Source organism: Leucoraja erinacea, chromosome 24 (genome assembly GCF_028641065.1).
Source record: "Leucoraja erinacea ecotype New England chromosome 24, Leri_hhj_1, whole genome shotgun sequence".
Taxonomy (NCBI): Eukaryota; Metazoa; Chordata; class Chondrichthyes; order Rajiformes; family Rajidae; genus Leucoraja; species Leucoraja erinaceus.
Genome location: NC_073400.1, coordinates 19,171,145 through 19,194,281, shown reverse-complemented (window position 1 = coordinate 19,194,281; position 23,137 = coordinate 19,171,145). Strand labels below are relative to the sequence as shown.

Here is a 23,137-nt window from a genome sequence, read left to right as displayed (position 1 = left end):
GTGAGGGGGTGGAGGGAGAGACTTAATAGGGCGTGAGGGGTGATTTTTTTTTTTTACAAAAAGTGTGGAGGGTGTATAGAACGGGCTGCCGGAAGAGGTAGACGAGGCAGGTACTATTGCAATGTTTTAAGAAATATTTAGACAGGAACATGGACAGGCCAGGTTTAGAGGTATATGGGTCAGATGCAGGCAGGTGAGACAAGTGTAGATGGGACATGTTGGTCGGTGTGGGCAAGTTGGGCTGAAGGGCCTGTTTCCATGTTGAATGACTCTATAATAGATTGGCAGACATGGAGCGGAGGTTGGTTCGATCTGATCAGAGGAGGCAGGAGAAGGTCGGAGTGTTTTGCGTTGTGACTGGTTGCCGCGCCCGGGGAATGGGCATGGTCCAGGGTCCCATTGTTCCCATTGGCGAAGGAAGACCTTGGACTGAGGGGACCTCTTCCTGAGTCCAATGCAAAGCTGACGGTGCTGGAGGGACTGAGGTGGTCAGTGGGCCACATTGTGCTACAGCAGGCAAGCAGGCCCTTCGGCCCATCAATCAGAGCTAACTCTCACCTGCCAGGAGAAAACGCCTCAGTCAGTGGCCGGGAGTCAAGGGAGAGGAGACCGGCATGGTGGGACTGTGCCACCCGCCGAAATTCTTCTGGCAGAGGCATAATATCAGGTGATGCTCCCTCAACTCCTTGTTTTTCACTAACGTCTCAATTTCCATCATCAGCCAAGCTTCCTTACGTTTGCCTGCTTTAATTCAGATTCAGATTCAGATTCAGATTCAGATTCAACTTTAATTGTCATTGTCAGTGTACAGTACAGAGACAACGAAATGCAGTTAGCATCTGCCTGGAAGAGCGACATGGAATATGATTTCAATAAATAAAATCTATTTACATGCAATTTGCTCTTCACTCTAGCAGGGACGTACACAGCCTGAGCTTTCTTCAGTACACTTTTAAAAACATCCCACTTGGCCGATGTTCCTTTCCCTTCTAATAACCTGCACCAGTCAACTTGATCGACACCTTCTCTCATACCCTCAAAGTTGGCCTTACCCCAGTTGAGCATTCTCATTCTTTCTCCCTCCTCCTCTCTCCCCTTTATCACTACCTCATCAATGCACTCTACCTCCCGTGTCCTTTCTCTCATTCCGTCTCGCTCTTTCCCATTAGTTCTCACTCTCCATCCCTCTCTCTCAGAGCCATAGAATCTCAGCACCAAAACAGGCCCTTCAGCCCAACTCATCCATGCCACCAAGGCACCCCATCTAAACTAATCCCATTTACCCCCACTCTCATCCCTTACTATCCCTGTACCTGTCCATGTCTATCCCAACTACCTCCTCTGGCTGCTTATACCATATATCATTCACCCTCTGTGTGAACACGTTTCCCCTCAGGTTCCTATTAACATTTCCCCCCCTCGCCTGAAACCTGTGTCCTCTGGTTCTTCATTCCCCTATTCTGAGTAAAATACTCTGCATTCATCCCATCTATTCCCCTCGTTATCTTATACACCTCTATAACATCATCCTTCATCCGCGCGCTCCAAAGGATAAAATCCAATTCTGCACAACATCTCCCTGTAGATCAGGACCTTGAGACCTGGCAACACCCTCGTAAATCTTCTCTGCGCCCTTTCCAGTTTAATGGCATACTTCATATAACAGAGTGGCAAAAGCTGAATATTATACTCTAAATGCGGCCCCTCTCTCCCCCTCACGTTGTCACTCGCTTTCGCTTTTTCTCCGACTCTCACTCTCCCTCGCTCACTACACTTCTCCTTCACTGACGCTCCTTTCACTCACACTTGCTCTGCCCTCCCCCTTCACTTTCCCTGACATTCTTACTTTTTTTCTCTCTCCCTCTTTCAGCTTCACTCCCTCCCTCTCCTCTTACCAGTCCCCTCCCTCCAACCTGTTAAACGACGAGATAAGTCGAAACCATGGGTGTTTGCACACAATGTTCGGTTTTTATTAACATCCTAAGCTCGCGTTTATTTCAGCCGCGCACCACCAGGTGCAGAAAGCCCCCACTCCCCCCCAACCCCACCCGAGCGATCGCCGTCCTGTCTAACAGTGATGCCGGCGACGTCGGAGAATGCTCTCCGTCTGCGCTGCACTGCCGACCATCCTCCATTCGTTCTGGCGCCAGTATTATCCGCAGGAGGCCACTCAGCCCCAACCTATCCCACCGTTCAAAGACGCCACATCTATGGCCTGAGCCTCACCCCCACCCGCCTGTGAGCTCTCACCCACTCCCCATCACCAACCCCTCCATTCATAAACACTGACGCTCCCGTTGGGAAACTGCATCTCCTCTCGCTGCCTTCCTCCAGCAGGTCACGCCTTGCTCCAGATTCCAGCATCTGCAGACTCGTGTGTTTCATCTTTAAACGGAAGGTGATCTCTCCCAAACGTGAAACTGGGATCAACTCTTCACCTCTAGCCCCTGAGCCAGCCTCGAACCCCTAAACCCCGGCATTGCCAATCTTTAAACCCAATATCCTGGCACTGTCAATCTTCAAACCCTATATCCTGGCACTGCCAATCTTCAAACCCTATACCCTGGCATTGCCAACACCCTTTCACCCTAAATCCTGGCAAAGCGCCCAACCCTTAAACCTTTACCCCAAGCCTAGAACAGCCACCAACTCGCAACCACTAAATCTCCACCCCCTAAGCCTAGAACCCTACACCAACCCTCAACCCTAAATTCCTACACATGAAGTACACTCACACCCTGTCCCTGAGCAAGTTTTAATCCTTTGTCAGTTTCCTGGTTCCAGTGAGCCGTTGCCACGGACGATGCAATCAGGGAAACATCCTCACGTTCCGCCCTCACAGCCTAGTCTTCGCCAGTCCACTTCTGGAAACCACCAATTACATTCACGGCCCTAAATAGAGAACAATGTAGAGAACACAGCACTAAATGCCCCTGGAGTGTGTGACGGGACCGTGTAGACGGAGCTTCACCCCGGGAGTGTGTCAGTGACGGGACGGGGTAGGAGGGCTCCCCCTCGCTCGGACCACCCACCTGGTGTAGCCCAGATCCCGGGCGATCGTCACGGCCGTGTTCCCTCGGCGCCCCGCCCTGCAGTAAAACACCAGCATCGATTCCAGTTTCGGCTTCTCCGCCCCAAACTGGTCCTGGAAGTTCTCCGCGTCCAGTGAGAAGGCATCCTTCACCTTGTCGACTGCAGGGGAGAGGCAGAGGAGGGGTTAATACCGCCTCTTCCAGCTGCACTCACACGGCACGGAGAGGAGGCAGCAGGTAATCCTGCCCACGATCTCAACCACTCACCCACGCCCGAGCTTCTGTCGCCAGAGGCCAGGACTGGTATCACGTTTCACCCCTCCACCCATTCTCGTTTAACCCACTCAGTTAAACCCTCTCCCGATCTCTGCACCTGGAATGTTGACAGATCCAACGATCCTGCCGTTTTCCAGCTCGTCCGGGTTACGGACATCGAAGATGGTCACTCTGCCATCCACCATCATTCTCTCCAGCTGTTCACAAGTAATCTCGCTCGCTGTGGGCAGTGGGGCAACAGCTCAGGGGGGTGGGGGGGGGGGGGATCGGGGGATAGGGGGGAGCAAGAAAGGGGGGAGTGCAGAAGAGGGGGGGGGGGCGGGGGAGGCGAGGGAGGGAGGGGAACGAGGGAGAGGGTGCGATGGAGTGAGAGGCAAGCGATGGAGTGAGCAAGGGACGAGGGAAGGGGAGTGAGGGTGGGAAGAGTGAAGGAGGGAGGGGGCGAGGGTTGGAGGAGTGAGGGGGCAAGAGAGAGTGGGAAATGGAAGCGAGGAAGGGAGAGGGAAAGAAAGGACAGGGTAGAGAAATGGGGAGAGGGAGGGAGGGGGTGAGAAAGTGGAGTAAAATGGGGAGAGAGGGGGAGAAAGAGAGGATGACGAGGGAGGGGAGAGAGAGGGGGAGAAAAAAGACAAACAAGATCAGTCAACGTGATATTCACATTCCCTTTCAGCCCTTACCCCTCTCCCATTCAAAGGTATTTTATTGTCACGTGTGCCAATTAAGGTACAGTGATATTGCGAATTACCATACAGCCATCCAAAAAAACCCGACACACAACTACATCAAATTTAACATAAACATCCACCACAGCAGATTCCCCACATTCCTCACTGTGATGGAGGGCAATAAAGTCCAATCATCTTCGTCTTTATTTCCCCGCGGTCGGGGCAGTCGAACCATCCGTCGGGGCGGTCGCAGCGCCCGCAGCTTGGAGCTCCACGGTGTAAATCCGCATCGCATCTCCGTAAAGGGTAAAATATTAAAAACAAGTTTCCCCCAACCCCGCCCACGCTCAATAAGCCACAAGCTAAAGAACACAAACAACATGCATTTAACGCGTGCTATCAACACGATAAAGAAGGAAGGGGCAGACAGGCTGTTGGCGATGCAGCCATTGCTGGCGCCTCTCCCTCCCTCCCCCCCTCCCATTCCCCCTCTCTCCTCCCCCCCTCCCTCTCCCCCTCACCCCTCTCCTCCCCCCCCCCCCCCCTCCCCCCCCCCCCCCCCCTCTTCTATCCACCTCTCCTTTTCCCCTCCCCAGCCCAGAGGCCCCCACACAGTGAGGCAGGGCCGGGGCATCGCATGGGTGAAGGAGCCTCACCTGTCGAACCCATTGCCACCACACACTGACGAAGGGAAGTCCAAAGACTCTGAATCACTTGATTCAGCCGACAAGAGGCGGGGCGGATCGGAATGTACCTAGCAACCCAACCAAACAGCTTAGAAAGAGAGGAATGTCGGGTGACGGCAAGAGATAGGGGTAGATGAGGCTAGAGATACTGTAGGGTGGGGGTTAGATGCTGGAGGGGATTAGAGATAAAGTGGGGTTAGCGGTTGGGTGCTGGAGGGGGTTATAGATAGTGAGGGGCTGCCGGGGGTTTCTGAGCAGAGGAGAGGTACACGGTAGGAAGGAACTGCAGATGCCTGTTTACACCGAAGATAGACACAAAACGCTGGAGAAACTTAGCGGGACGGGCAGCATCTCTGGCGAGAATGTGCGGGTGACGTTTCGGGTCGAGACCCTTCTTCAGACTTCTGACTGAGCCGCTCCAGCATTTTGTGTCTATGACATGAAGAGGGAGCTGGTTACACAGAGGGAGAGGTCGGGCTGGAGGGATTGCGGATATGGACAGAATGTATGCGGCGACATTACATAAGGTGAAAGGATGTGGTGCAACATGAGCTAAAGTGTGTTACATAGAAACATAGTAAATAGGTGCAGGAGTAGGCCATTCGGCCCTTCGAGCCTGCACCGCCATTCAAAATGATCATGGCTGATCATCCAACTCAGTATCCTGTACCTGCCTTCTCTCCATACCCCTGATCCCTTGAGCCTCTTAAATATAGCCAATAAACTGGCCTCAACTACCTTCTGTGGCAGAGATTTTCACAGATTCACCACTCTGTGTAAAAAATGATTTTCTCATCTCGGTCCGGAAAGACTTCCCCCTTATCCTTAAACTGTGACCCCCTGTTCTGGACTTCCCCAACATCGGGAATAATCTTCCTGCATCTAGCCTGTCCAACCCCTTAAGAATTTTGTTGTGATTAGATCTTTAAGAAGGAACTGCAGATGCTAGAAAATCAAAGGTAGACAAAAATGCTGGAGAAACTCAGTGGGTGAGGCAGCATCTATGGAGCGAAGGAAATAGGCAACATTTCGGGCTGAAACCCCTCTTCAGACTGATGTAAGGGTGGGGTGGGAGGAACAAAGGAAGAGAAGGAGCCGGTGGGCTGAGGGAGAGCTGAGAAGGGGAGGAGAAAGTAGGGACTACCTGAAATTGGAGAACTCAATGTTCATACCGCTGGGGTGCAAACTGCCAAAGCGAAATATGAGATGCTGATCCTCCAATTTACGGTGGTCCTCACTCTGGCCATGGAGGAGGCCGAGGACAGAAAGGTCGGATTCAGAATGGGAGGGGGAGTTGAAGTGCTGAGCCACCGGGAGATCAGGCTGGTTATTGCAAACCGAGCAGAGGCGTTTGGCAAAGCGATCGCCAAGCCTACGCTTGGTCTCACCGATGTAGAGCAGCTGACATCTAGAGCAGCGGATGTAATAGATGAGGTCGGGGGAGGTGCAGGTGAACCTCTGCTGCACCTGGGAAGACTGCTTGGGTCCTTGAATGGAGCCAAGGGGGGAGGTAAAGCGACAAGTGTAGCATTTCTTGCTGTTGTAATGGAAAGTGCCCGGAGAGGGGGTGGTTTGGGAAGGAAGGGACAAATTGACCAGGGAGTTACGGAGGGAGCGGTCTCTGCAGAAAGCAAACAGGGGAGGAGATGGGAAGATGTGGCAAGTGGTGGGATCACGTTGGAGGTGGCGAAAATGACGGAGGATTATTTGTTGTACATGACGGCTGGTAGGGTGGAAGGTGAGGACAAGGGGGACTCGGCCCTTGTTGCGAGTGGGGGGGATGGGGAGTGAGAGCAGAGTCGCGGGGTATAGAAGAGACCCTGGTGAGAGCCTCATCTATGGTAGAAGAGGGGAACTCTTGTTCCCTGAAGAATGAGGACATCTCCAATACCCTGGTGCGGAACACCTCATCCTGGGAGCAGTCGCGGCGTAGACGGAGGAATTGGGAGTAGGGGATGGGGTCCTTACAGGAAGCAGGGTGGGAAGAAGTGTAGCTGATTGTATGATCAACCGCAAGACCCAAACGGATTGGCCTCTGTTGGCCAAGGCACCGGTCAACGCTTGTTGCTGATTGGCCCTCAGCCCATCAACAAATGACGTCGGTCTGGATTGATTGGTGGCTCAACAAAGAGAATGTTGGAATCTCCCAGCTGATTGGATGTTTTAGAAGGAACCTCTTGCTCCAGCATCTTAGCTGCAGACAGAGATGATCTTTGGCCGCAGATGCTGGAAAAATCGAAAGTAGACACAAATAAAAGCAGCATCTATGAAGCGAAGGAATGAGCGACGTTTTGGGTCGAGACCCTTCTTCAGACAGTGTTTTATTGTCACAAGTTACTTTCAACACCACAACCGGATATATAAACATAATACAAAATAATAGACGAGAAAAAAAAGTTCAGTATGTGTATACTCACATATATACAGATCAAATATATGTATGTGTGTGTGTGTATATATATATATATATCGGTGCAGGCTCGAAGGGCCGAATGGCCTACTCCTGCACCTAATTTCTATGTTTCTATGTTTCTATATATATATATACGCGCACGAGGAGGGGCATGGGAGATTTGGGCTAAAGAGAGGGCGGGGGTTGGGACAGAGAGGGGAGGAGTCGGGGGAGAGAGAGGGAGGGATACAGTGGGTCCGTCTAGGGAGCAGAGGGGAGTCGAGATAGGAAGGAATGAGTCGGAATAGAGAGAATGGGGAAGGAGGTAATGAGTGGAGTCTGGTGGGAGATGATCACAGAGCGCTGGAGTAACTGAGCGGGTCAGACAGCGTCTCTGGACGTAGTTCGGCGACGATTCGGATCGGGCCCCATCTTCGGGCTGAAGAAACGCCACCTATCCACGTTCTCGAGAGATGCCGCCTGACTCGCTGTTACTCCAGCATTTGCGTTCTGCGCAAAATCCCTTCACTTGCAGTCCCACGCGTGACCAGGAGGGCATAACTCTGGGGCTTTCCGGGAATGCGGGGTGTGGGGGGGGGGGGGGGGGGGGGGGGGGTGAGCGAGAGGGAGCGGGTTTCCACCCACGTCCTTGTGTTATTTTCCTGCTCCCACTGCTCTACCCCGCAGTTCTCTCCCTGTGTTGACGTTCTGCTCCCCCCCCCCCCCCCCCCCCCTCTCACCAGTCTGCTTCCATCTGCCCTTCACTTCCTCATCCCTCATCTGGTTCCACTTCCCACCTTCCAACCCGCACCTCCTCCTGCTCCCCACACCCCCCCCCACCCCCCCCCCACACTCCCTTCATTCCCATCTTCCCACGCTCCCCCACCTCCCCCCATCCCAAACTGTCCCCTCCCACCGCACACTCCCCCCTCCCACTCCCACGCTCCCCTCCTCCACTCTTGGAGTTAGTGCAGAGTACTGACGTGAAGCGTTGACTGCCCCTACCCACCCCAGTCTCACCTCGAGCTGTCTGTCCCAACGGCCGGGGGGGGGGGGGGGGGGGGGGGGGGGTCAGGGTGCCGGTGTGGGGGTCGGGGTGCCAGTGCCGGTGCAGCGCGGTCAGTGACTGGGTGGGCTGAGGGACCAGACTGTCCCCCAACTCTGCTGCAGCTGACGGGGACATTGCCGGGTTTTCGTTCCCGTGTGTCCGCGGTCCAGCTCCACCCGGCCCAATGTGTGGGCGCTGCCGACCTACAGCCCGTGACAGTGCGGCCGAACAGGGGGAGGGTGAGTGGTGGATGGCTGTGGCCGGACAGCGCTGACCCCGGGGTGGTCAGTATCCCGTACCTGCCTTCTCTCCATACCCTCTGATCCCCTTAGCCACAAGGGCCACATCTAACTCCCTCTTAAATATAGCCAATGAACTGGCCTCGACGACCCTCTGCGGCAGAGAGTTCCAGAGATTCTCCACTCTCTGTGTGAAAAAAGTTATTCTCATCTCGGTTTTAAAGGATTTCGCCCCTTATCCTTAAGCTGTGACCCCTTGTCCTGGACTTCCCCAACATCGGGAACAATCTTCCTGCATCTAGCCTGTCCAACCCCTTAAGAATTAAACGACGAGATAAGTCGAAACCATGGGTGTTTGCACACAATGTTCGGTTTTTATTAACATCCTAAGCTCGCGTTTATTTCAGCCGCGCACCACCAGGTGCAGAAAGCCCCCACTCCCCCCCCAACCCCACCCGAGCGATCGCCGTCCTGTCTAACTGTGATGCCGGCGACGTGGGAGAATGCTCTCCGTCTGCGCTGCACTGCCGATCATCCTCCATTCGTTCTGGCGCCAGTATTATCCTCAGGAGGCCACTCAGCCCCAACCTATCCCACCGTTCAAAGACGCCACAACTATGGCCTGAGCCTCACCCCCACCCGCCTGTGAGCTCTCACCCAGTCCCCACCACCAACCCCTCCATTCATAAACACTGACGCTCCCGTTGGGAAACTGCATCTCCTCTCGCTGCCTTCCTCCAGCAGGTCACGCCTTGCTCCAGATTCCAGCATCTGCAGACTCGTGTGTTTCATCTTTAAATGGAAGGCGATCTCTCCCAAATGTGAAACTGGGATCAACTCTTCACCCCTAACCCCTGAGCCAGCCTCGAACCCCTAAACCCCGGCATTGCCAATCTTTAAACCCTATATCCTGGCACTGGCAATATTCAAACCCTATATCCTGGCACTGCCAATCTTCAAACCCTACACCCTGGCACTGCCAACCCTTCACCCCTAAACACTGGCACCGCCAACACCCTTTCACCCTAAATCCTGGCAAAGCGCCCAACCCTTAAACCTTTACCCCAAGCCTGGAACAGCCACCAACTCGCAACCACTAAATCTCCACCCCCTAAGCCTAGAACCCTACACCAACCCTCAACCCTAAATTCCTACACATGAAGTACACTCACACCCTGTCCCTGAGCAAGTTTTAATCCTTTGTCAGTTTCCTGGTTCCAGTGAGCCGTTGCCACGGACGATGCAGTCAGGGAAACATCCTCACGTTCCGCCCACACAGCCTAGTCTTCGCCAGTCCACTTCTGGAAACCACCAATTACATTCACGGCCCTAAATAGAGAACAATGTAGAGAACACAACACTAAATGCCCCTGGAGTGTGTGACGGGACCGTGTAGACGGAGCTTCGCCCCGGGAGTGTGTCAGTGACGGGACGGGGTAGGAGGGCTCCCCCTCGCTCGAACCACCCACCTGGTGTAGCCCAGATCCCGGGCGATCGTCACGGCCGTGTTCCCTCGGCGCCCCGCCTTGCAGTAAAACACGACCATCGATTCCAGTTTCGGCTTCTCCGCCCCAAACTGGTCCTGGAAGTTCTCCGCGTCCAGTGAGAAGGCATCCTTCACCTTGTCGACTGCAGGGGAGAGGCAGAGGAGGGGTTAATACCGCCTCTTCCAGCTGCACTCACACGGCACGGAGAGGAGGCAGCAGGTAATCCTGCCCACGATCTCAACCACTCACCCACGCCCGAGCTTCTGTCGCCAGAGGCCAGGACTGGTATCACGTTTCATCCCTCCACCCATTCTCGTTTAACCCACTCAGTTAAACCCTCTCCCGATCTCTGCACCTGGAATGTTGACAGATCCAACGATCCTGCCGTTTTCCAGCTCGTCCGGGTTACGGACATCGAAGATGGTCACTCTGCCATCCACCATCATTCTCTCCAGCTGTTCACAAGTAATCTCGCTCGCTGTGGGCAGTGGGGCAACAGCTCATGGGGGGGGGGGGGGGTCGGGGGAGCAAGAAGCAAGGAAGGGAGGAGTGACAGAAGAAGGGGGGGGGCGGGGAGCGAGGGAGGGAGGGGAACGAGGGAGAGGGTGCGATGGAGTGAGAGACAAGCGATGGAGTGAGCAAGGGACGAGGGAAGGGGGAGTGAGGGTGGGAAGAGTGAAGGAGGGAGGGGGCGAGGGTTGGAGGAGTGAGGGGGCAAGAGAGAGTGGGAAATGGAAGCGAGGAAGGGAGAGGGAAAGAAAGGACAGGGTAGAGAAATGGGGAGAGGGAGGGAGGGAGGGGGTGAGAAAGTGGAGTAAAATGGGGAGAGAGGGGGAGAAAGAGAGGATGACGAGGGAGGGGAGAGAGAGGGGGAGCGAAAAGACAAACAAGATCAGTCAACGTGATATTCACATTCCCTTTCAGCCCTTACCCCTCTCCCATTCAAAGGTATTTTATTGTCACGTGTGCCAATTAAGGTACAGTGATATTGCGAATTACCATACAGCCATCCAAAAAAACCCCGACACACAACTACATCAAATTTAACATAAACATCCACCACAGCAGATTCCCCACATTCCTCACTGTGATGGAGGGCAATAAAGTCCAATCATCTTCGTCTTTATTTCCCCGCGGTCGGGGCAGTCGAACCATCCGTCGGGGCGGTCGCAGCGCCCGCAGCTTGGAGCTCCACGGTGTAAATCCGCGTCGCATCTCCGTAAAGGGTAAAATATTAAAAACAAGTTTCCCCCAACCCCGCCCACGCTCAATAAGCCACAAGCTAAAGAACACAAACAACATGCATTTAACGCGTGCTATCAACACGATAAAGAAGGAAGGGGCAGACAGGCTGTTGGCGATGCAGCCATTGCTGGCGCCTCTGCCTCCCCCCCCCCCCTCCCATTCCCCCTCTCTCACCCCCCCCCCCCCCCCCCTCCCCCCCCCCCCCCCCCCCTCACCCCCCCCTCTTCCATCCACCTCCTCTCCTTTTCCCCTCCCCAGCCCAGAGGTCCCCACACAGTGAGGCAGGGCCGGGGCATCGCATGTGTGAAGGAGCCTCACCTGTCGAACCCATTGCCACCACACACTGACGAAGGGAAGTCCAAAGACTCTGAATCACTTGATTCAGCCGAGCAAGAGGCGGGGCGGATCGGAATGTACCTAGCAACCCAACCAAACAGCATAGAAAGAGAGGAATGTCGGGTGACGGCAAGAGATAGGGGTAGATGAGGCTAGAGATACTGTAGGGTGGGGGTTAGATGCTGGAGGGGATTAGAGATAAAGTGGGGTTAGCCGGTTGGGTGCTGGAGGGGATTATAGATAGTGAGCGGTTTAGGTGCTGGGGGGGGTTATAGATAGGGAGGGGCTGCCGGGGCTTTCTGAGCAGAGGAGAGGTACACGGTAGGAAGGAACTGCAGATGCTTGTTTACACCGAAGATAGACACAAAACGCTGGAGAAACTTAGCGGGACGGGCAGCATGTCTGGCGAGAATGTGCGGGTGACGTTTCGGGTCGAGACCCTTCTTCAGACTTCTGACTGAGCCGCTCCAGCATTTTGTGTCTATGACATGAAGAGGGAGCTGGTTACACAGAGGGGGAGGTCGGGCTGGAGGGATTGCGGATATGGACAGAATGTATGCGGCGACATTACATACAGGTGAAAGGATGTGGTGCAACATGAGCTAAAGTGTGTTACATAGAAACATAGAAAATAGGTGCAGGAGTAGGCCATTCGGCCCTTCGAGCCTGCACCGCCATTCAATATGATCATGGCTGATCATCCAACTCAGTATTCTGTACCTGCCTTCTCTCCATACCCCCTGATCCCATTAGCCACAAGGGCCACATCTAACTCCCTCTTAAATATAGCCAACGAACTGGCCTCAACTACCTTCTGTGGCAGAGAATTCCAGAGATTCACCACTCTCTGTGTGTAAAATGTGTTAGTGGCGGAGGAGGGGGGGGGGAGGGGGAGATGCAATCTGCCACCTCCTCAGGCAGCTGTTCCACACACCCATGCCCGCAGTGTGGAAATGTTTCCCATCAGTTCTCTTTTAAATCTTCCCCTTCTCGCTTTAACCCAGTGTCCTCTGGTTTTAAACTCCCCTTCCCTGGTGAAAAGACTTGTACAACCCTCATGATTTTATAAACCCCTGGATGGTCACTCCTCACTCAGCCTCTTATGTTCCAGAGGGCACAGGAGACGGAGCGATGATGCAGAGAGAGCAACAGAGTTGTTGAGCAGAGAGCGTGAGTGGAGGGCATGGGAGAGGAGGGAGGACTAAGAGGAGAGTCGAGGGGTGGAGGGGAGGGGCTGTTGCCTGATTCACAGAGGCACTCAGAACAAGCCCAGCCTCTCCACAATGGGACGGCATCCGATGTGTCTCCTGGTCTGGAGCGGGATTCTGCACGGTCTCCAAGGTCCGTGTGGGACAGAGATGGGTGGGGTAGGGAGAGAACGGTGTTGGTGGGGGGTTGTTGGGGGGGGGGGGGGGGGGAGGGGGGGGTGGGGATGGAGAGAGGGATAACGAGAGGATGGGTGGTGAGGATGAGAGGAGAGGGGAGAGGGAGAGAGGGGTGGGGATGGAGAGGGAGAGAGGGGAGGGAGGATGGAGAGGGGGATAGAGGAGAGCTGGGTGGTGAGGAACAGAGGAGTGCGGAGGGGAGAGGGGTGAGGAGGGAGAGAGGGGTGGGGAGGAAGAGGGGTGGGGAGGGAAGAGGGGTAGGGAGGGAGAGGCTTGGGAAAGGGAGTGGGGGTGAGGAAGGGAGTGGGGGTGCGGAAGGTACGGGGGTAGGTGGGGGAGGGAGACGGGTGAGGAAGGGGAAGGGAGACAGGAAAGAGGGAGGCAGGGGCAGGGCAGAACAACACACAAATGTATGACAAGAGAGATTGAATGAGCGAGGCATACGATAAGAGAGAAAAGAGAGAGAGATGGAATGGGAGCGGGAGCGGTTTAGGGAGAGGGAGTCTCTGATCTACTGACCCCAGATACAGACAGAGAGAGACGGAACGGTGTTGGTGTGGTGGGACGGAGGGGGGGGGTGGGGGGGGGGGGGGGGGGGGGGGGGGGGGGGGGGGGAGGTCCCTGGACACCACTCTCTGGACGTTTCCCTGCAGGAAGAGCAGCAGTCAGGAGAGGGGGGGACGGTCCTTGGGCTTTCACCACGACAGTGGTTGAGTCCAGGAGTTGAGACGTCTCCCTCCATTTATCCGGGGCCCGGGGGAGACCACACCTGGAATATTGTGGACAGGTCTGGGCTCCCCACCCGTGGGAGGCTCACGTGAGGGAGGGAGGGAGTGCAGCAAAAGGTCACTGGATCGATTCCCGGGATGGGGGGGTTTGTCCCAGGAGGTGAGAGGAAGCAGATTTGGGGACCGTCCTCTCTGGAGTTTAGAAGAACGAGAGGAGATCTCACTGAAACCTTCAAAACTCCTTGGCAGGGCCCCACCGGGTGGGTGTGGGGGAGGGTTTCCCCCCGGCCGGACATTTTTCCCTTCCCCCCCTTCGTGTCTGGAACCAGGGGTCCCCGTCTCAGAGTCGACCGTCGACCGTTCAGGGGAGAGACTGGAAGACATGTCCCCCCCCCCCCCCCCCCCCCCCCCACAAGGGAGATCTTTGGAATTCTCTTCAACAGAGGATTCGGGACTCGGTCACTGAGGATATTCAGGACAGATCGCTGGGGTTTGAGATGTTGAGGAATCGAGGGATGTGGGGTTGGTGCAGAGAGAAATAAAACAAAAGAGAGAGAATGAGGGGGGGGGGGGGGGGGGGGGGGGGGGAGAGAGAAAGCTGGTTCACAGCCCTGTGCTGAGAAAGTTTGTGAGTTGGTCACGACATGACAGTGGCTGTCTGTATTTGGGCAGTCAGGCGGGAGACAAGCAGAGGGACCGAGAGGGGGACACCGCAGATTCCACAGAGGCATTCCCATCAACACTCCGGGAAATTAGCTGGGAGCTGCGGTCTGATCCAGGGATTCAGGCTGGGGGTGGGGGTTAGAGCTCGCCAGGACTTGGTGGCACACTGGTATCCAATTAGTTTAGTTTAGAGAACACAGTATGTGAACACGCGGAATATTCACCCCCTCCACACTACTTCTATGTTACCCCACTTTCTAATCAGGGGGTTTATAACATAGAACAGCACAGGGACAGACCGTTCGGCCCACAATACCTGTGCCAAACACGGCGCAAAGTTAAATTAAATAATACTCCACATGCAGCCTAACCCAAACTTTGTGGAATTCTCTGCCACAGAAGGCAGTGGAGGCCAATTCACTGGATGTATTCAAGAGAGAGGTAGATATAGCTCTTGGGGCTAACGGAATCAATGGATATGGGGAGAAAGCAGGAGCGGGGTACTGATTTTGGATGATCAACCATGATCACATATTTAAGAATAATGAGTAAGCCATTTAGATCGGAGACGAGGAAACACTGCCTCAGAGGGCGGCGGAGGCATGTTCTCTGGATGCTTTCAAGAGAGAGCTAGATAGGGCTCTTAAAAATAGCGGAGTCAGGGGATATGGGGAGAAGGCTGGAACGGGGTACTGATTGGGGATGATCAGCCATGATCACATTGAATGACGGTGCTGGCTCGAAGGGCCGAATGGCCTACTCCCGCACCTATTTTCTATGTTTCTAAATCCCCTCTGCTTAAAACACCACTGTTGTGTCCGCTTCCGCGCCACCTTGCCAGCACGCTCCAGGATTCACCCCCCCCCCCCCCCCCCGCCCTCCGCACATTCTTTAAATATTCCCCCCTCCAACAGTATGGTATTACCATCTAGTATTTGTAACCTTTTTAACCTTTGGGGAGAAAAGGTTCTAACTGTCTACCTCTCAAATGTTATGTCCTTCTATCAGGTCTCCCTTCACCCTCCAACACTGCAGGCAAAACAATCCATGTCTGTCCAACCTTTCCTGATAGCGGGTACTGACTGCCTAATCCAGGCAGTTTTCTGGTAAACCTCGTCTACACCCATTCCAAAGCCAGCACACCCTTCCTGTAATCGGATGACCAGATCTACACAAAGTAATAATAATAATAATACAAAATTTTATTTATGGGCGCCTTTCAAGAATCTCAAGGACACCTTACAAAAATTTAGCAGGTAGAGGAAAAACATGTGAGGGTAATGAAATAAATAGTAGAGACATGACTAGTACACAAAGTAAAGACAGAATACAATTCAAAACACAATATGAGGCAATTAATGCACAGATGAAAAGGGAGGGGGGACGTGGGGCTAAGGATGGGCAGAGGTGAAGAGATGAGTCTTGAGGCGGGACTGGAAGATGGTGAGGGACACGGAATTGCGGATCAGTTGAGGGAGGGAGTTCCAGAGCCTGGGAGCTGCCGTGGAGAAGGCTCTGTCCCCAAAAATGTGGAGGTTGGATTAGGGGATGGAGAGGAAACCGGCTGATGTGGATCTGAGGGACCGTGAGGGTTGGTAGGGGGGAGAGGAGGGTCAGTGAGGGGGGGGGGGGGGGGGGGGGGGGGGGGGGGGTGGGGGGGCAGATGGTGGAGGGCTTTGTAGGTGAGGATCAGGATTTTGTAGGTGATCCGGTGGGAGATGGGAAGCCAGTGGAGTTGTTTGAGGACTGGAGTGATGTGATGCCAGGATTTGGTGTGGGTGATGAGTCGGGCGGCTGCGTTCTGGACCAGTTGGAGTCGGTTGATGTAGGTGGAGCTGATGCCAAGGAGAAGTGAGTTGCAATAGTCCAGCCGGGAGGACTGGAATCCCGATGCAGTAATCCTCATGCAACCTAAGCGAAATGTCATGACGTTGCGACATGGGTTTGGGAGTTTATATATAGAATAACTCCCCAGGGGTGGGTTGAAATAGAAGCGACTAATTAATGAGAGATTAGCAACAACAACAAAAAAGGCAGTACCGTGGAAGAGTTGCTATCTTTAGAGAGCGCCAGAGGCATAGAAACTAGGTGCAGGAGGAGGCCATTCGGCCCTTCGAGCCAGCACCGCCATTTATTGCGATTATGGTTGAACGTCCCCTATCAATAACCCGTGTTTGCCTTCTCCCCATACCCCTTGACTCCACTAGCCCCTAGAGCTCTATCGAACTCTCTCTTAAATCCATTCAGTGACTTGGCCTCCACTGCCCTCTGTGGCAGAGAATTCCATAAATTCACAACTCTCTGGGTGAAAAAGTTTTTTCTCACCTCAGTCTTAAATGAGGTGAGAAATGAGGTATCCCATTTATCTAAGACTGTGCCCCCCTGTTTCTGGACTCGCCCAACATTGGGAATTTTTTTCCTGCATCGAGCTTGTCCAGTCCTTTTATAATTTTATATGTTTCTATAAGAACCCCCTCATCCTTCTAAACTCCAGTGAATACAAGCCTAGTCTTTTCAAACTTTCCTCATATGACAGTCCCGCCATCCCAGGGATCAATCTCGTGAACCGACGCTGCACTGCCTCAATCACAAGGATGTCCTTCCTCAAATTAGGTGACCAAAACTGTACACAATACTCCAGATGTGGTCTCACCAGAGCCCAAGACGGATTCGGTCCTGACTACGGGGGTTATGTGTACGGAGTTTGTACGTTCTCCCTGTGGCAGTGTAGGTTTTCTCCTGATTTCCCTCCGTACTCCAAAAACATAGAGGTTTGTAGGTTAATTGACTTCTGTTAATTGTAAATTGTCCCCAGTGTGTAGGATAGTGTGTAGGATATTGTTCAAGGTTAGGGAGGGCGTGAGTGGGACATACTGGCCTGATCTCGGGCAAGAAATACTCTGCGTTGGCTACCTGGGGTAGCTCCATTTGATTCCGAACACGCAATGTGAAGGAAGGAACTGAGTATGCTGGTTTACACCAGACAGACACAAAATGCTGGAGTAACTCAGTGGGACAGGCAGCATCGCTGGAGAGAAGGAATGGGGGTCTTTTCGGGTCGAATGAATTGACTGAATTGACTGGGATTATATTCACTGGAATTTAGAAGGATGAGAAGGAATCTTATAGACGCATATAAAATTCTTAAGGTATTGGACAGACTAGATGCAGGAAAAATGCTCCCGATGTTTGGGGGAGGGAGTCCAGAGCCAGGGGTCACAGTTTAAGGATAAGGGGTAGGCCATTTAGGACTGAGACGAGGAAAAACGTTTTAACCGGAGAGTTGTGAATCTGTGGAATTCTTTGCCACGGAAGACAGTGGAGGCAAATTCAGGGAATGTTTTCAAGAAAGAGTTATATATAGCTATTTGGGCTAACGGAATCAATGGATACGGGGAGAAAGCAGGAATGGGATACTGATTTTGGATGATCAGCCATGATCATATTGAATGGCGATGCTGGCTCGAAGGGCCGAATGGCCTACTCCAGCACCTATTTTCTATGTTTCTATGTTATCGTGGGTCGGCCCGGACTCGGTGGGCCGAATGACCTGTTTCCGCGCTGTCTCGAAAGTCTACACGAGTGGGTCACGGGCTGGGGTCGAATCAAGGGGATCGGATGTTTAGATCTAGAATGACAGATCTCCAGGAGTGGACCATATGCTGGGGTCTGATCCCTGGGAGCGGGTCACAGTACGGCGGTTGATTGCTTCACTGTGTGTTCAGTGCTGGACCTCTGTGCTTGGGCCGCTGGCGACGTCTCCGTCTCTGTCCTGCTGGGTTTGAACGCGAAGCTGCCCTGTGACATTGCCAATGCCCGGGATGTCTCCAGACTGTCCATCGTCTGGAGTTTAACGGCGACAGCTGGTGATGGACGCCCCACACAGGTATGGAATCTTTATTGTCACATGTGACAAGGCACAGTGACATTCTTTGCTTGCAAGACCCAAGGTATACAAACAGCGGCCATCTCCGGCGCTGACAAAGTGACAAAGTCCGCCGGCTCCTACTGTATGAGGCTCACCTTCACAATGCTCGGGCCTTCCCTGCCGCGGACTACCACACCTACACTAATCCCACCCTCACACATAAATACCCCACACAATCTGATCCCCTACCGGTCTAGAACCCCCTTCATTGCCCTCACACTTTAACTTCCCCACCTATTTAATCCTTCTTCCCCATCCGCTTTAGCCCCCCCCCCCTTCGGTCTAACCCCAACCCTCCCCTTCCCCTTTCACCCCCCCCCCCCCCCTGTCTCCTCCCCCATTAACTCTCGGTCCCCTCCCCCTTTAACTACCCTCCTCACCCGGTCTTGCCCCCTCACCTTTTAACCCTCCCCCCTCCCCCCCGGTCCCCCCCCCCCCCCCCCCCCCAACACTCGGGACTGAAGGCCGTGTCTCTGCCCGCAGGTGATACTGTACCAGGGCGGGACGGTCACCGCCAGTCCCTGGGGCACGGGGGCGCGGACAAAGTTCGTGGGCGACCCCCAGGCGCAGCGGCAGCGTGGTGATCGAGGGCGCGCAGCGGGACGATGCCGGTCTGTACCAGTGTATCACCGTCAACCCGGCCCGCCTGCACCCAACCCCGCATCCATACCGTCCGGCTCAACGTGCTGGGTGCGGCCCGGGGGGCCGGCGGGAGAGGGGGATGAATGAGGGGGCTTGAGGGGGGGGGGGGGAGGCGGTGAGGAGAAGGGGGGGGGTATTGGGTGAAGGAGGAAGTGGGGGGAGGGGGGGGGCGGGGGAATAAGAGAGGGGAGGAATAAATAGGGCGGGAGAATGGAGAGGGAGGGGGGTGGGAAGGGTGGAGTGGGAAAGAGGAAGTGGGAGAAAGGGGAGTGGGAGAGTGAAGGGGAGAAGGGAGGGGGAGATGGGGTAGGAGGGATGGGAGGGGAAATAAGGTGGTGAGGGGGACGGGGCGGAACGGGGAGTGCGACGAAGGAGAGAGTTGGGGGGAGAGGGGGGGGGGGGGAGCAGGAATGGTCGGAGGGGGGGGGGCAAGGAAGGCAGCTGAACAAGGGGAGGAGGGAGATGATGGGGAGGCGGGGAGAGGATGATGGGGATGGGAAGGATGAGGTTGTTGTGGAGTGGAGAGTGGGGGGGGGGGTCAGAGTGGGAATGGAGCGAGAAGCATAACAGAGGAGGGGTGGATAGGAAGGGGAAGAGGATGGGGAGAGGGGGTGGGTGAGAGTGAGAGCGGAGAGAGGGGGAAAGAGAGGGTGTACTGTTGAGGTGCGGGGACGGAGGAAGAACGCGGAAAAGGTGGAGGGAGGGGAGAGGGACTGAGAGCAGAATGGAAGAGAGCCGGGGGAAGGGGAGGACCGGTTATACAGTTATTTAAGAAGAGTGTAATACAGGTTCGCCGGGATCTATTGCATATTTACCGACTGCAATTATATACTTTGTTCTTGGGCGTGTAGCTGGCTGAGGGGTATTATTATTGAAGTATACAAAATAAACTGGGTTCAACTGTAGAACTGGGTACAAGTATGCCTTTCATAGTCATAGTCACACAGAACAAAACAGGCCCTTCGGCCCAACTTGTCCATGTCATCATCTATGATTACGTATCTATGCTAGTCCCATCTGGCCTTTACCTCGTATTCCCATAAATCTTTCCTCTGCGCGTACTGTTCAAATATATTTAAATGTTGTTAAACGTATCTGCGTCAACTATCTCACCTGTCTGAAGAAGGGTCTCAACCCGAAAGTTGCCTATTTCCTTCGCTCCACAGATGCTGCCTCACCCGCTGAGCTTCTCCAGCATTTTTGTCTACCTTCGATTTTCCAACATTTGCAGTTCCTCCTTAAACATACCTCATCTGTCAGCTCGTTCCATATGCCCACCACCCTCTGTGTGAAAAGGTTGCCCGTCATGTCCCTATTAAATCTTTCCCCTCTCACCTTAAACATGTTCTCTGGCACTTGATTTTCTTACTCTGGGTAAAAGAATGCGCATTCATCCCATTTATCCCTCTCATTGTTTTACACACCCCTACCCTGTAACATCAGCCTCCTGTGCTCCAAGGTATAAAGTCCTAGCCAGGCCAATTTATCCCTATATCTCAGACCCTCGAGTCTTGATAAAATCCTTGTAAATCTTCTCTGCATTAACAACATCCTCCCAATAGCAGAGTGCTCAAACCTGAACATTAAACTCCAAATGCTGCCTAACCAATATTGTACAACTGTAACATAACATACCTACTTTGATACTCGATACCCTGACCGATGAAGGCCAATGGCCAATCGTCTTCTCAACCACCCTGTCTACTGCGTTGCCATATTCACGGAAATACGTATCACACTCCTAAATCTGCGCTGCAACACCCCCTAGAGCTCTGTATTATCTGTGAAGATCCTTCCCTGGTTTGATTTTTCATAATGTAACACCTTGCACTTATCTGCATTAGCCATTTATCATGCCACTTACTCAGCTGCTCAAGATCCTGCTGTAATTTCTGATTTCAAAATAGGTTTCTACAGATATATGGCGAGGAGTGGTTTTGAGGGATATACAGGGGGAGGGTTCAGGGAGAGAAAATGTGGAAAGGGCATGCAGTAAATAATGGACAATGACTAAAGGGAGAGGAGCGTAGCTGATTGGGAGGAATGAGGATGTGGGCAGGTGGAAGAGTGAAGAGTCGGAGAGAGATGGAGAGAGGCAGATAGACAGGGACAGTGAGGGAGGGAGTGAGAAAAGGCGAGGGAGCAGTGCAGGTAGACGGGGGGTGATTAGGAGTGAGATGGGTGGGGATCGGGTGGAGGAGGCGGTGGGTTTCATCTTTGGCCTGTGCTTCCCAGAGGCCCCCTCCCCGCCTCAGTGCGCGATGAGGGGCGAGGAACAACTCGGGGCCACGATGCTCCTCACCTGTAACTCGTCCAGTGGCAATCCCGAGCCGACGTACAACTGGTGGAAAGTGGAGTCCAGCGGGAACCAGATCCTCAACTCCTCTCACAGTGAGTGTGTGACGGCGCCGTGTAGAGGGGGCCTCACCTTTCCCTTGTGTTTGACCCGTGCCCCGGGAGTGTGTGACGGGGCCGTGTAGAGGAAGGTTCAGTTTAGTTTAGAGATACAGCACGGACATAGGCCCTTCGACCCACCGAGTCCGAGCTGACCACCGATCCCCGCACAATAAGTAACGCTATTCTACACACACTAGCGACTATTTGCATTTATACCAAGCCGATTAATTTACAACCCTGGACGTCTTTGTAGTGTGGAGGGAAACGAGATCCCGGAGAAAACCCACGCGGTCACAAAGAGAATATCCAAACCCCGTGCAGACAAGATCGAATCCGCCGCGTCTCTGCCGCTGTGAGTCAGCAACTCTACCGCTGCGCCACTATTTGTGCCCTGGGAGTGTGTGCCGGGGCAAGTGTAGAGGGAGCTCCACTCTGTTTCTGACCCGCTGATATCTCCCCTGCAGCTTCTCCGGGGACTCTGCTCATTCAGACCCTCTCGGTGGACAGTCCTGGTGTGTATCTCTGCATCGCCTCCAACGTCTTGGCCTCAGAATCATGCTCAATGGCACTGACACTGGAGATATGTGAGTGTTGCCCTCCTCCCAAAACCATTCCTACTGGGATGTAATGGAATTGTGCACAGTGGAGTGTGTGGGAGTTGGGTCGGGACCGTTGGGATTAGACAGTGGGAGTGGGTCGGGATTGTTGTGATTTGAACAGGGAGGATAATTGGGATTGTTCTGTGCCATCCTCACCCAGCCCAGGAGAGTGCGGGCGGCATGGCGGCGGGCATTGGCATCACGCTGGCCATGGCTGTGATTATCCTCACCCTGTTTGGGCTTGGCCTCTGGCTGCACTCCAAGGGGGCCGGACAGCGGCCTGGGCGCCGGGCAGCAGCAGCGCAGGTCAGTCCGGCCACGGCACTCCACGGTCCTCCCCCACTCAACTACCCCTCCCCCGGGCTGACCCTCCCCCCCTCCCCTGGTGGTCTCTACCCTTACCCCCCCCCCCCTCCCCCTCCCCCCCCCGACCCCCCCCCCCCCCCCCTCCGACCCGACCCTTCCCCACCCTCGCACCCCCCCATTGACACTCGCTCCCCTCTCTCCACAGGCGACGAGTCCCCACCAACCCTGGCAGCCGGACCGGGAACGCTTTCCCCACAGCTCAGGCCGGATCTCTCTGAACTCCTCCCTTCACTGGCTTTTCCCAGGATGTCCGGGGCACCGGGAGATCCGCGTGGACAAGCCCCACGGCCGACTGGAAAGTGGGAATGAGCCGGAATAAAACAGGCAGATTGTGTCCCGGTGTTGCTGTTATTGTCTGACTCCGCCTCGCCCCCTCCAAACCACCCCTACCCACAGCACCAGCACCCCCCCTCCAAACAACCCCTCCTCTCCAAGCCACCCCTCCCCCCCTACAGACCTCCCTCCGCAGACCACCCCCCCTCCAAACCACCCCCAGCATCTCCCCTACAGACCACCCTCACCCTCCAACCTGCCCCCCCCCCCCGACCACCCTCCCCCGCCAAATGACCCCCCCCCCTCCCTTCCCAAACAACCCCTCCCCCTTCAAAAACCACCCACCTCACCTCACCCCCACCCCCCCCCCCCCACCCCCCTCCAGCCCAACGCCCGTGCAAACCCCCACTTCATCCAATCATCACTAACTCCAACACCCTTGTTCCTCTCCTCCTCCCAACCCCCATCCCTTCCAGACCTCCCCCTCTGGAGCAGCCTCTCCCTCCTCCCCCCACCCCACCACCCCCCCCCCCCCCCCGACCTCTGGAAGCACCCCTCCCCCACTCCGGTAGAATGGGATCACATTTTCCTTTCAGGCAAACCAAGTCCCACCTCCATCAGGGAGGAGGGGACGCGGGCAGGCGTGCGGGGGCGCGGGCAGGCGTGCGGGGGGCGCGGGCAGGCGTGCGGGGGCGCGGGCAGGTGTGCGGGGGGCGCGGGCAGATGGGCGCGCTTGTGCCGCCGTAGTTT

The 23,137-nt window shown here is 54.7% G+C and overlaps 3 protein-coding genes across 3 annotated transcripts; 1 reads left to right on the top strand and 2 right to left on the bottom strand.

Annotated features, from left to right (window-relative positions):
* Positions 1 to 2,743: 2,743 nt before the first annotated feature.
* LOC129708710 (thiosulfate:glutathione sulfurtransferase-like) lies at positions 2,744 to 5,111 on the bottom strand. Its single transcript, XM_055654653.1, has 4 exons — positions 4,630 to 5,111; positions 3,406 to 3,528; positions 3,033 to 3,192; positions 2,744 to 2,892 (listed from the first exon to the last, which is right to left on the bottom strand). The coding sequence occupies exons 1-4, from the start codon at positions 4,640 to 4,642 to the stop codon at positions 2,844 to 2,846; spliced, it is 345 nt and encodes a 114-aa protein (XP_055510628.1). The 5' UTR covers positions 4,643 to 5,111; the 3' UTR covers positions 2,744 to 2,843.
* A 4,405-nt stretch (positions 5,112 to 9,516) lies between these two features.
* LOC129708709 (thiosulfate:glutathione sulfurtransferase-like) lies at positions 9,517 to 11,528 on the bottom strand. The gene is made up of 4 exons (XM_055654652.1): positions 11,389 to 11,528; positions 10,181 to 10,303; positions 9,808 to 9,967; positions 9,517 to 9,667 (listed from the first exon to the last, which is right to left on the bottom strand). Exons 1-4 carry the CDS (start codon positions 11,399 to 11,401, stop codon positions 9,619 to 9,621), a joined length of 345 nt encoding a protein of 114 aa, XP_055510627.1. The 5' UTR covers positions 11,402 to 11,528; the 3' UTR covers positions 9,517 to 9,618.
* Positions 10,153 to 22,433, top strand: LOC129708539 (V-set and immunoglobulin domain-containing protein 2-like). The gene is made up of 7 exons (XM_055654339.1): positions 10,153 to 10,290; positions 17,908 to 18,068; positions 18,594 to 18,800; positions 20,988 to 21,143; positions 21,614 to 21,733; positions 21,909 to 22,054; positions 22,260 to 22,433. Exons 3-7 carry the CDS (start codon positions 18,716 to 18,718, stop codon positions 22,431 to 22,433), a joined length of 681 nt encoding a protein of 226 aa, XP_055510314.1. The 5' UTR covers positions 10,153 to 10,290; positions 17,908 to 18,068; positions 18,594 to 18,715.
* The last annotated feature ends 704 nt before the right edge of the window (positions 22,434 to 23,137 follow it).